The sequence below is a fragment of the Chenopodium album genome, chromosome 21 (genome assembly GCF_948465745.1).
Source record: "Chenopodium album chromosome 21, dcCheAlbu1.1, whole genome shotgun sequence".
NCBI classification, from domain to species: Eukaryota; Viridiplantae; Streptophyta; class Magnoliopsida; order Caryophyllales; family Amaranthaceae; genus Chenopodium; species Chenopodium album.
In genome coordinates, this window is record NC_137854.1 from 4076733 (window position 1) to 4089594 (window position 12862).

General features: G+C 34.0%; 1 protein-coding gene across 1 annotated transcript; it reads right to left on the reverse strand.

Annotated features, from left to right (window-relative positions):
* Positions 1–2216: 2216 nt before the first annotated feature.
* On the reverse strand, positions 2217–9046 carry LOC145601784 (la-related protein 1C-like). Its single transcript, XM_081657857.1, has 6 exons — positions 8295–9046; positions 6992–7598; positions 6798–6918; positions 6603–6693; positions 3663–3734; positions 2217–3375 (listed from the first exon to the last, which is right to left on the reverse strand). Exons 1-6 carry the CDS (start codon positions 8691–8693, stop codon positions 3100–3102), a joined length of 1566 nt encoding a protein of 521 aa, XP_081513983.1. The 5' UTR covers positions 8694–9046; the 3' UTR covers positions 2217–3099.
* Between the last annotated feature and the right edge of the window lie 3816 nt (positions 9047–12862).

Genomic DNA, 12862 nt, shown 5'->3' on the forward strand with positions numbered 1-12862 from the left:
TAACGGACAAAGATCTGAACCCATTGTACTCGAACAATGGGGTAAACTAGTGACCTGTAACCTGACTTGAAACTGACATGATCTTAACCGAAAACCCATATTGTCCAATATTTTATGACCTGAACCCGAACCTGCCCCCGATATGATAGTTACCGTTAACCGATTTAATCTGACCCAAAAACAATCTGAACCTGATCTAGTACCTGACCCAATTAAAACACGAACACGAGTCATGGAAGGTTTAATAAAATTTTATATACCTTTTATTCAGCTTATATACTGGTATAATTCAGTAAACCCTCATTTCGATTTAATCAAATCTTATGTTCAGCTTATATAACTTTTGTTCTCTATTACTTGTATATAGGTTTAATAAAATCTAGATGATGCTTTATCAAATTATGGAAAGGCATAATTATATAGTGCACTTCGCCTCATCGATATTTATTAGAATTGAACTTGAACCAGAACCCGACTCAACACTAACCGAACCCGAATGTACCATCTTATTAACCCAACCAAACCCGACTCAACACAACCCGAACCAGAAATGAAACCCAATCTGATTTTAACTCGAAATGAACCCGACGTATATCCAAAAAGGTGAACGACCCGTTATAACTTGAACTGAAATTGACCCGACCTAAACCTGAACCTGATTTGAAGTTAGATTGACCCGACATAACCTGATCCTGATTTAACCCGAGACCTAATTTGATCTGACCCAAACCCGACTAGAATACCCGAATTGACAACTCAAAATGAAACGGGACAATGATTTTTGAAGAGAGAAACTTAATAGACAACTTTATCCCAACAAATGATGTTCTTGGTTGTTTTAGAGGAGAACTCCCCAATTATAAAAAGTAGAGGGAGTATCTTGCAATAAACCACTAAATAAATAACCAACAATGAGCACATATGTTAAGAGCATGTATTAGTTTTGGAGAGGGAAACCTGAGAGCAAATTATACAGCAACATTGGAGGCTTGGAGCTTTAAATTTGCTACTTTCTAGTTTAACCTACCATAACTATTCATTTTTTTTTACTCACACATGAGTAGATTTCCATAGAAAGACGCTTACCATTGTTGTAGTAAGCCTGGAGAAGAAAAGGTTAAAAATCAATTACATAAAACTTTTTAGACATGAACTGATTAACGTTACTTTGTCATCAACCTTTACTAAAAAAAAAGGACGATATCAAGTGGTGGGGTTGCCGTTAACAATTCGTGGTACAACCCCATGAATCAGATTGTAACACAGCTCAACACTAACTGATCAAAAACAGTGTTTAGTACAAAAATAACCCATAACCCATGTTAATGAATAAAAGTGTGCAACACTTTTCATGTGCTTCATTGGGTACCTTTTACTGCCCTTAGCGCTAAAACTAGAGAGAAATTTGGCAAAATACTTTGTGATTAAGACTTTAAAAAAGGAAAGTTGCTCTCTGTTTTTTTTTTCAGGAATTATACGGAGCACAATGTTACTCAAATCGAAAACCTTTACATGTTGAACTTTAGCCTGCATATCGTAAGGTGCAGCCAAAACTATTTACCTCGGGTACAAGTACATGCAAGGGGAGCAGGTAGATAAAATACGAATTATATTGTGAAGAGCATATAGAGTTTAGGTCATCATTTGCAATCAGCAATTTGATCAAAACCCACTGATAATCTAGCATAAATTATAGACTACGAAAATATTGCAGGTGTGATCTCAATGTATTAGGTCTAATGTGTACGTGTATTTTAATAATTACTCCATAACAATTGCAAAACTTCAATTTAAATGCATTTAAGGTAATTGGGCAAGTAATTTGGAACTAAGGTTGTAATACATCAAGTGACTAGCTCCAAAACTTTTTAACGACAATTATTAAACTAAACTGGCCGCAACAATATTTATAATACTTGTAAGTTGTAAAGTTGTTAAGAATGGAAATGGATAAATTTGGCAGTGTAGACCAAAAATATACACAACGTAGTCAGAAAGGGGCTAAGGGGGCAGTAGAGGTCTGACTATCATCCCACATTCAATTGTAACCCAAGATCAATTAAACCAGCCAGATGGTTGATTAGCACGCATTTCCTGATAACTACGGAGTCTCGTCCCTGTCAATGATCTTAGATGCCACAATAGATCCTATAAGGTCTCAACCAAGGCAGGTGTCACTCAAAATTTACTACTAATCTATCAATAATAGATAAAAATTCAAGTCAATACCAACAGCAAATCCATAGGTTTACTAACATCTAGTTTCAAATGAAGTTCTGAACATACCAAACTCTAACCTAGAACACTTCTCTCACCAAGAGAGTGCAAGTCTTTGCAGTGTTAAAAACTGCACAGTATAAACTAGATACGACACAGTATAGATAAGAGACAAGAGACTTTCAAACACCAGAGTAAAGTTAAATGGCAGGAGCGATGCACAATCAGCAGCTTCAGATAAACTCACCACCTTTGTCATCCTCAACAATGTACAAGACTTATCCATTGGACGACATTTCAGTAGTTCACTTCTCAATAGCCCCAAAGATTATGATAAAAACAGGCTGAGGGGCAGAGGAGGGACATTAAATCAAAATTCCCCAAACAAATTACCGATGCACCAGAATCAACACAGATGAAGGCAAAACTGATTTTACCATAATCAGATTCCAAAAAAAACCAAAAACAAAAAGACCCATAAACTCCTGCCACAAGGTCAAGATATTACATACACACAAAAGGGGGGGAAACAAAGAGAAGGGGAAAAAAAAAAACAAAAACAAAATTTTTAGGATTCTTCTTCCGCAGTCTTATCTTTTAAGTTGTATCTCTCAATCTTTTTGTTTTTTCTAATTTTTTTTCCTTTTTTACTATTTTTTTTTTTTTTTTTTTGGTTTTTTTTTTTTTTTTTTTTTTTTTTGGAGTTTTATAGTTTAATATATCTGCTTTGCAAAACATGGTGTATTTGCAAGTCATGATCCTGAATAAACAGATTATACTCACCAAGGTCATTCATTCCCTGTTCCTACATTCCACATGGTGTTTCCGGATCAAATATAATCAGCATGATCCTTGCATGAAATAAAGGCTGGATCCAGGTGATCAACATCCACTTGAGCTTGCCCCATCCTTAACAGACTTTGACGGGCTATGCAAATTCCCAGAGGATGATCTAAAGATTGTAGCAGCGTTAACATCTAGCTGAGCATTAGGATGATTCTCACCAATGGTCTTCTCATCTACTTTAAGATTTTGAAAATGAGCTGGCAGTGTAGCAGTAGTTGGAGAATTGGGAGATTGCGAGCCAGATGCAGTTGAATCCTGCACAGTTGGAATAATCCATCTTACCCAATCATCACGTCTTCTGATTTTTTCACCCTGCAATCGTAATTTAACAATCAATCAATCAAAGCCTTAATCCCATAAGTGGGGTCAGCTTAATGAACCAAAAATGATTATTCCATATAGCCATCTACAAAAAAATTCCTCCTTTACCCCTTACAATCAAATGCCTCTCATTTCACTCAAACAAAAACAAAAAAATAAAATTAAATATAAGAGCAAATTTATACTCAAAACAAGTTCAAAAACCTTGCTCTATACATCAGAGTAAAAAAGGATAGGGAGGTAAATAATTAAAACAATTGAGCAGGCATGACTACTACCTGCACTTCAACAATAGTCGAAGACCTCACAGCATCCAGTATTTGCTGAACATTTTCTGTCAACTCCATGACCTGAAATCAAGTTCCAACATAACATTGACAAAGAGCTACTGTGTAATATAAAGTTTGAAGAGCTAAGACATTCAAATAACCAAGGTAAGATGAAAAGGGAATCAATGGTCATTTCACGAGAAAAATAAAATGCATAGCATTTTTGCATGAATTCCATTTTTCTATACCAACAGGCAACAGCTCATAGAACATATAAATTTCAGAATAAAAAACTCAAAACAGAATACTGCGCCTACATGATTGTGAATTGTGTAAAGATGCTCTCTTGGTCCAATTTAATATTCTCATACAATTTTGGCACAGTAAAAATTTGTAAAGTGAGATAAAAAATTTAAAAGAGGGTTAAGTAAAATTGAAAGAGCAACCATTAGAATCGAGAGAAAAAATAGGATGATGATATAAAGAGAAAAAGAAACCTCAACTGGAAATGGGAAAATAAATTTGGGGAAATCTCAAAACAGAGGAAGATGAGTCAAGGACATTACATTATGGAAAATGAGAACAGGGAGTATATATACTCACAGGCAGATACAAAAAAAATTAAAAAAAATACTAATTCCCTAGGTCTAAATCTTCAGCTATAGACATGCAAGGATTTAGAAGGAAATGCAAAATTACCAATACTCGTGATGATATAAGTAAAGGTGCAGAATCAGGAAAATTAAGCTCAAACATGTGAAAATGGAAAGAGGGCAATAGCTTTGACATGGTAATATAAAAACAGCAACGACATTCTACTTTGGAGAGTTAAAAAAAGGAATCCTACTTCCCTGTTACTCAAAACTCACAACAAGGAACTTCATCTCTTGACAATACTCACTTCCATACACTAGTCTCATATGGCCAACATAACAATGTATTAAAAGAGCTCTGAAGAGAATAGAAGAAATAATGAAGAAAAGAGGAAACAGATAACCCAAACTCCACAGCTGGTCAAAATGAAATTGGAAGAACAAAAGCCCCGACATGGGGGAGGGTGCCAGATAAAAGGGGCATCAGCAATATAAAACCAGAATGAAGAGGGCTGGGGGGAGGGGCCCAGGGAAATGATGATCTCTTTTCACTGATAGGCTGACAGCAGATGTAGTTATATTCCGCCAAGAGAGGGATTCTATTTAGCTATTATATCCTGCTTCAACCATGATAGTTGTCCCACAATGCAATGAACAAGATGCTTTTACTGCCCGTTGGGATACAACATAAACCCGACCAACTTTCTTTTAATCTTCTGAAAGAAAGTACTACATACGCAAATTTCATAAACAAGCAATTGCAAGATAGGGAAATAGTAACAAAAATGGTCTGAAACTAATTAGAAACATGGAAATCTACAAAACTACCCTCAGGCAAATCGAGTACAGCTAGAAGATCAATCGATCAATATCAATGCAATGTCAAAAGAAAGAAAATCAAAATCACTGCAGCGAGTTCCTAAGTACACAAACAAATCAGTAAAATAAGTAATCAAACCATGTAGTCAAGTATATAATCTAAAACATGATGATATACAAATAAGTGGCAATCACGCAAAGGAAAACAGTGCAGGAAATATACATTTATTATCATGAAAATAAGATCATCCCGAGAAGAATCAATGACTAAATATATGCAGAAAGCCTGTAGATTTATAGCAATCTCTAGATGTCACGGCACCCTATAACTCAGATAGCCGTTAACTTAAATCGTCAAGTTCCCTCTCGAGCTTATACTTTACGATCAATGCTTGTGACTTCACATTTACTATCCTCTACAATGACATCAATGAGCAAAATTTACGCTTTAGCCAGACTAGAAACGTTATTTAGTCGGTAAACCTAATCCACATTTTCTTTCTTTCATAACACTTCATCTTACTCTTTCTAACCATTTGTTTCGCATTATTTTAATAATATTCAGCTATATTTTGAACTCATGCAAATTCAACCGAAAAGTTAACTTTAGGACAGATATCACACTTAGATATCATGATATATGTTATGCTGCATCACTCTTGCATCAAAACTAGGAGTGTGGGTACTACAACATGAATAAACATGGGATGATTAACAAGCCACTTGTAAACATCCCCAGATTCAAAACACATGTGAGACAGATCCACATAAAAGAAGAGCAAGTTGCAAGCAATGTTATAAGATACATTATTTAGGTAGCAAAACAGAGCACTCTAGATTGCAATAAAACGGAGATGTAATATTTCAAGCAGAAAAGCTCATTAAGGTCAAGAAATTGAACAAGATTCAGCAGGTTAGATAGACTACATGAGATAAAGTTGCAATAATACATCATGGAGGAGCTTACAAAATATTCAGAACCATCGACTTTACTGGTTAGATAACATAACACATTCAACGCTCCCACTGTTAACATTAAATTAAAAATTTAAAAAAATAAAAAAATAAAAAAAAAAACACCCCAAATTCAGTTCTGAGCAAAGTCGTAAACATTCAAAGTACCAGCAAAGAGCAATGTACAGGAAAATACAGACAAAAGAAGACGCTCTTAAAGATTGACCCAAGTACACAGAGCATGGAATAGAGCAACATTAATCATTGAGAAATTAAGATGAGTGTAGTAAGAATTTATGGTAAAGAAAGAATGCCAGAACTAAAGTTACTACCAGAGTATAATACAATGTATATAGCTCGACAGAGTTACCCAGTACCCAGAACATTTTAAGATCAATTTATTTTTAGAACAGAAGGGCACAAGATGCCAATTGAACAGTGGGCACTGGGCATTAAGAAGAACCAAATAAAGATAAGAGCAAATCTTTGTCACGAAACTTCATTTACAATCAGCAGGCAAATGAATCAAATTATAAGGCAAGAAGAAAATCTAAATAAAACTTGCATCAGAACGAGAACTTACTTTTTTAAAACCCGCAATCAATCTAACATTAACCCAACCCTGTGAATCCATTTGTTTCCGCAGAAATGTGTCTTTGATTAAATTCTCATTGCTGTCAAAACAAAACAAATAACTCCAAATGATTAGAAAAATGATCACATCATCAATTGGTTCAGAAAAACCCTGTACGGAAAAGAGGAAGCCCTAAATAAGTACCTGAAGTAATAATCTATCTGATTCACTATCCTAGTATGCAACTGAGGATCTTGAGCAGGCTGAATATACACAGGTGGAGGTGCAACAAAAGGCACACCAGGAATATAATACATAGGCATATCTGAAACATTCAAATAAATTAGATATGTACCCATACAACAGCATTCCGTCAGCTAGCAATTATGAAAACTTACCAGGCACCCCCATAGGGCCCATAAAAGATCGCATAGGAGGGTGAACATAAGGAGTAGGAACAGGCTGGGGTCTCACATAATTTCTAGGAGAGACTCTTGGTTGCATGGTAGAATCCCTCCCATTAAAACTCCTCTGCTGATTCCAATCATGATTCCCACGATCCTGATCACCGCGTCTCCCCCCATAATTCTGATGTGACCCATCTCCTCGTGAATGGGACCCACCACTCCCCCTCCTGTATGAGTTGCGCGGCTGAGGATGATCCCCACTAACATTCCGTGATCCTGGCTCTCGATGACCATGGTTTTGAATGTTGTCTCTGCCAGAACCGTCAGAAGAACCAACAGAAGTAGGTTTTGAGGAGTTATGATTATGATTGTGTGAACCTTCCACAGCAGATGAAGGCTGATGAGAAAAACCGCCATTAGCTTGTGAGTTACCCCCACCATCCCGCTTCATTGATTTTTGGCGTGCTGGACGTCCATGGTTTGACATAGAGTTATGGCTCAAACTACTAGTAGTAGGCTTTGGAGAAGCTGATGAAGATTGCGGCAACGACTGTACTGGTGGTGCTATTGACAATGATGATGATTCAGATGCAATTACCTAGAGCAAACCAAACCATCACAACCACAACATACACAAATAATGATGATAGCTGACAAATCAAACTATTATCTTCAAGTGAAACATATACAGGTTATCAGGAGAGAAATTGACCAATATTGTCACAGAAGAGGCAAATAAAACAACCCCAAATGTTTCCTTCTCACATCATTCACACTTTCCAACCAATGCAAAGTACAATACACAATTAACACACAACAATATTAATAACTCGATATATAAACCGATAGCATTATTTCAGCCCCTCTGCTCTAAAATCCCAATATATCACGATCACTTCAAATACCCAATTACATCCTCCACACCATAACATGGAACAAACAATTCCATCAATAAACCCAAATTTGAATAATAATAATAAAATATATGATATTTATACAAATATATATATAAAATTATAAAACAACGTGTTCCCTCGGATCCTTTTAGCCAATAAAACTACTTTATTTAACAAAACCAATGCAGCATCAAACATCACTTAAAATATCAATAATTTATTTTATCAAAACAATACTAAGCCCCAATTTTTACCTAATAAAATCAGCCGAATTTATAATTTGCACAACAGATTAAAACAAATAAAAAATCATAATTTCTTAGATGCCATGATCTAAGAAACAAACAAATTACTCAAAAAGATTAAAAAATAATCAAACAAATTAGGGTAAAGCAAACCTGAGGAGAAGAAACCGATCCAGAATCAGGGAGACTTTTAGACGAATCGGAGGAAGAAAGCTTGGAAGGAACTTTGTTTTTAGTCTCAAGAATAGTGGGCCAAGCTGGAGAGCCCATCACAACTGGGCCAGGCCCACCATTCTCAACGGGTCCATTAGACGGTTTCTTATTCCAAGCGGGCTTCTTACCACCCGCATTGCCCCCATTCTCGGCGTTCTCCGCCGGAATCTCTGGTGCCGGTGAAAAGCTCCTCTCACCTGTTGCCGGCGGCGACTTTGGAGCTCCGGTTGACTCAGATTCCGGTCGTCGACCAGACCACGGAGTCGCGCCAACGGCGGCGGCGGAAGAGGAGGAAGAGGAGAGAGAAGGAGAAGGATTGCTGTTAGCTGTCGCTGCCATCAAAATGAAGAAAATTCCAAATTAGGGTTTTTTTTTTTTGGTTTTTCTGGGTATTGGTATCACTCGGTGTATGCCAACGAGTTAACTTAAACGATCAAAAAAATAAAAATAAAAATTTGGTATGAAATTGGGGAAAAATTAAAATTAGGGTTTATAAAATTAAATTTTTTTAGGGAAAGATGTAAAGATTGAATGAGGGATCGAATGGAAGGTAGAAGAAGGAAGAAAAGCAAATTCCTTTTCTTGTTGTGGGTGGTTTCTCTCTCTAGGTTTTGGTTTCTCTCTCTAAACACGAAGAACAAGAGGGAGGGGATCTTCTTCTCTACTCACTCTCTCTCTTCTTTTTTTAGGTTGGGGTATTTGTGCTCTGGTTTTTTTTTTTTTTTTTAAGTTTCTTTTTTTACGAAATTACCCTCGTGTTTCCTTGTGTATTTTGTAGCTTAGGAATTCCAAAGAGGCAAGGAGTACTAGGTTAAAATACATCTTTTTATTGGTTTATTGTTATCTTTTTTATTCACATTTAATTACCCGAAAAACTAAAAAATTGTCTTTAAAAAAAAAATTTACCCAATAAAAAACTAACAGAAAATGTGGAAATAACTTATGCTAATAATTTACTCCGTATAATTTATTTCTTTTTTAATGAATATTTTGTTTCCATTTTCCAAAATATTTAATTTCTATGCTCGTACTATACTATATCAAGACTCGTGCAATGTATTGTTATTTTATTTATATAAAATTTTGTATATTTATTATGATCTCTTGATTCTATTATTTTTTTTCTATTCTAATTTCTTTTTTACATAAATTTTGGAGATAAAATTTAAATCTATTTTACAAAGGATATATTGCTTAAATTTCCAATAATAAAGGATATTTGTTTTTGTCGTCTTTTTAAAGAATTCGCCAAACATCCATATAAGTTTAAGCAAACTATTTATCAATAGTGTATGATGACCTCTTTTTAAACAAGTGTGCAAACATATAGTATTATACCAATTAACATTTGTTTACATTTTTTCCTTTTTAATGCCCCCCACAAGTATATCGATTGTTTTTTTTTTTTTTTTTTGGTGTTTAGAGAGCCACGAGGGCGGGGGTGAGAATCGTGCATATGATTTTATGGAACCGGAAGGAAAATCTAACCACTTGAGCTATCTCTCACTCTCACAACTATATCGATTGTCAATATACAATACATCCTTCATCTTTTATTATATATATTTGATCGATTATTGTTGTAATTATTAGTTGATGATCTATGGTATTGATGTTATTTTCTTTTTCTTTAGAGAGCCACATGGACGGGTGATAACCAAAAGATGAGCTCTAACAACTTGAGTTATCTCCCACTCATGGTTATTGACATTGATACTATAATATAGAATCAAGTTAATTTGCTTGATGACAAAAAGATAACTCAAAATATTGTTTCAAAAAATTATAGACTGTAATTAAACTCTAGATGATATTTTTCCTATAGAGGTCATTGTTTTTATTGTTCTTTCTAAAATTCAAGATTTTGGTTTTATTAGTTTGCTACCATTAATGCTATTTATATCTAAGTCAACCTTTTTGTTCACATCACTTGAAAGCAATTATAAGGTCCCGTTCTCTTCACCTTATTTTTGCTAAACCGAAATTATTTTTACTGAAACAAAATTATATTTGCTGAACTTAAAATTTTTTTACTGAACTGAAATTATTTTTACTGATTTTCTATTACAATTCTTCTTTAAAAAAACTGAATTTTACTGAACTGAACTTAACTTATTTTTAATGAACTGAAATTAATTTTACTTAATATTATTTTTTAAGGTGAAGAGAACATGGCCTAACTCAATAAACAAATAAAACTTTTTTTTTTTTTTTTACTGATTCTCTATTATATTTGTTCTTTACAGTCATTGTTTGTTGAATTGAAATTATGTTTACTAAATTGAAATTATTTTACAATTTTATTGCTGAACATTATTTTTTATTGTTTCTCTATTATATTTGTTCTTTAAATAAACTGACTTTTACTGAATTATTTTTGTTAAGCCAGGCAGAGTTAGTGAGCCGTGTAATAGGCGACCATTTCGTGCGGTTCTTTTTTTAATGAACTGATTTTTTTTTTCTATTGAATTGAAATTATTTTTTATTAAATATTATTATATTGATTCGATGATTTGATTTTTTTTGATAATCTTTAGAATTCATGTTAAAGCTCATGCAAACTCATGTGTCGTGTATTGTGTTAATGTCACTTTGTATTTGCCTTGTCCCAATACTTCATGTAATCTCATCCATGGTCCGATTTATATGTTATGTCATGTTATACTAACGGATAACTTTTACTATAATTTATACTTTTGTAAAAATCGTAAAATAAGCGGGTCGACATGCAGTCATATTGTTAGGCTCATGCCAATTCTAAAAGATGTTCGTGCACAGTCCATGGTCGACCAACATGTCTCACATGCCGATATGTTGTGTCGTGTCGTGTCAGATTTATGATAGGTTTATGTCAAGTCATACAATTTTGTGTTGAGCTTCATATGTAATTGACCCTCATGTCAATTCAGCTTTTGCCCAGTTCATATCAAAACCTTAATTTAAACAATTAATCTAGCGTCCATAAATGATCAAAGAGATTTTTGTTATTGTGACCCTCTAAGGCTTAGTATTCGTTAATGGCTTGTATTGAACTTCCTAATATCATTAATCAATTATTGGAATCAAAAATTGTGTACACACTTTCATAACAATATGTCAACATATAGGACAGAAAAGTGTAATATTGGGTGCATTGACTAATGTATATAAAAAAATTATATATCAGGGGTCAATGGTTTTTTTTTTTCCTTTTCCTTTTTGAGGCAACTTGAAACAACCAATATGGTGATAAGGTCTCTATAACAACATACTTGTATAGTTGTATATATCTACAGCCAATTATCAACAATGAATAAATAATAAATCAATTCACATTGTTTTCTCTTTAATTTCTCACTCTCTTTTTTTGATAAGAAGGTTACTAATATTAATGCATCATCAAATAAAGTTTAATTGTAAGCATATAATGTGTGATGAATCTAATAATGTTAATATTAAGATAAGATTAGAAATATTTAAATGATTGATATGAGTTATTTCAAAAAAAAAAAAAAAAAAAAAAAGATTGATAAGAGTAATATTTGATGGTCTTTTTCACTCTCATGGTGCCCTTAAATTCCCTCCCACTTATTAAGCGATAAAATTTATAGAGATTCTTCTTTTTTTTTCCGTGTAATAAAATGGGTTCTTTGTCCCCTTGATCTATTCTATGTTTGGTATGGAGATGGATCCAATAAACCTTTCTTTTATCATTTTATTTATGTGGATGCTTTACACAAGAAGCTAAATTATTCCTTTCAATGAGGAATAAAGATGAATTCTCTCCCTTTTTGAGAAGGTGAGGAAGAGGAAAGAGCCCTGTGTGGCTTAGGTACAATATTAAAGCCAACAAGAAAAAGGGTATCAAAATCTAGGAAATATACATTACTATTCGCCAGAATTTTGCACTTTTTTCCCCGAATGATACCTTATGTGGGGGTGGCAATTGGGTCAATGGTTTAAATTAGGATTTCGGGTTGATTTTAAATTGTGCTAAAAATATTCAAAATTAACGTAAAATCAATACTAATACAAAGTACAAAATAATCATAATAAAAAAAAACACGAGTCAATTCTCTTGTAAATTCTCGAACTTTGGCCTGGTTAGATCTAACCATGAGCACATATAATAATTTGCAATGGGTTCTTAGATAACGTAAATAAGTAGCAGCTAGAATACGATAAGGTATACGAGAGCAGATGTGATTCATATGAATAAGATCTCAGCAACACCGGCCTAAATTCTTAGGAAGGAATATATTCTGTTGGGGGTGAAATAATTAAGGAATGAAAAATAGTCTAAATTGGGATAAAATGGGTATTCTACCAGAGGAATTAAGGAAGAAAAAAGGGTGTGACTATTTTAGTGCATGGTAAAACACTAAAACCCTTTCACTGAAATTGATGCAACGTTAGAAATTTCACCTAACTTAAGCAGCAGCAAATCAATCACCAAATGTGCAGAAAATAAGAGTTTCCACGAGAAAGTCGTGTCATTATTAGCTGTACCCAGTGAATAACTTACCATT

Excerpts from the sequence above, each read along its gene's own strand:
- LOC145601784 (XM_081657857.1), bottom strand. The coding sequence starts at position 8,693 with ATGGCAGCGACAGCTAACAGCAATCCTTCTCCTTCTCTCTCCTCTTCC. Across the intron at positions 3,735-6,602 it reads TGATTGCGGGTTTTAAAAAA|GTCATGGAGTTGACAGAAAA; the intron begins GTAAGTTCTCGT and ends ACTTGATTTCAG. Across the intron at positions 3,376-3,662 it reads CGACTATTGTTGAAGTGCAG|GGTGAAAAAATCAGAAGACG; the intron begins GTAGTAGTCATG and ends TTACGATTGCAG.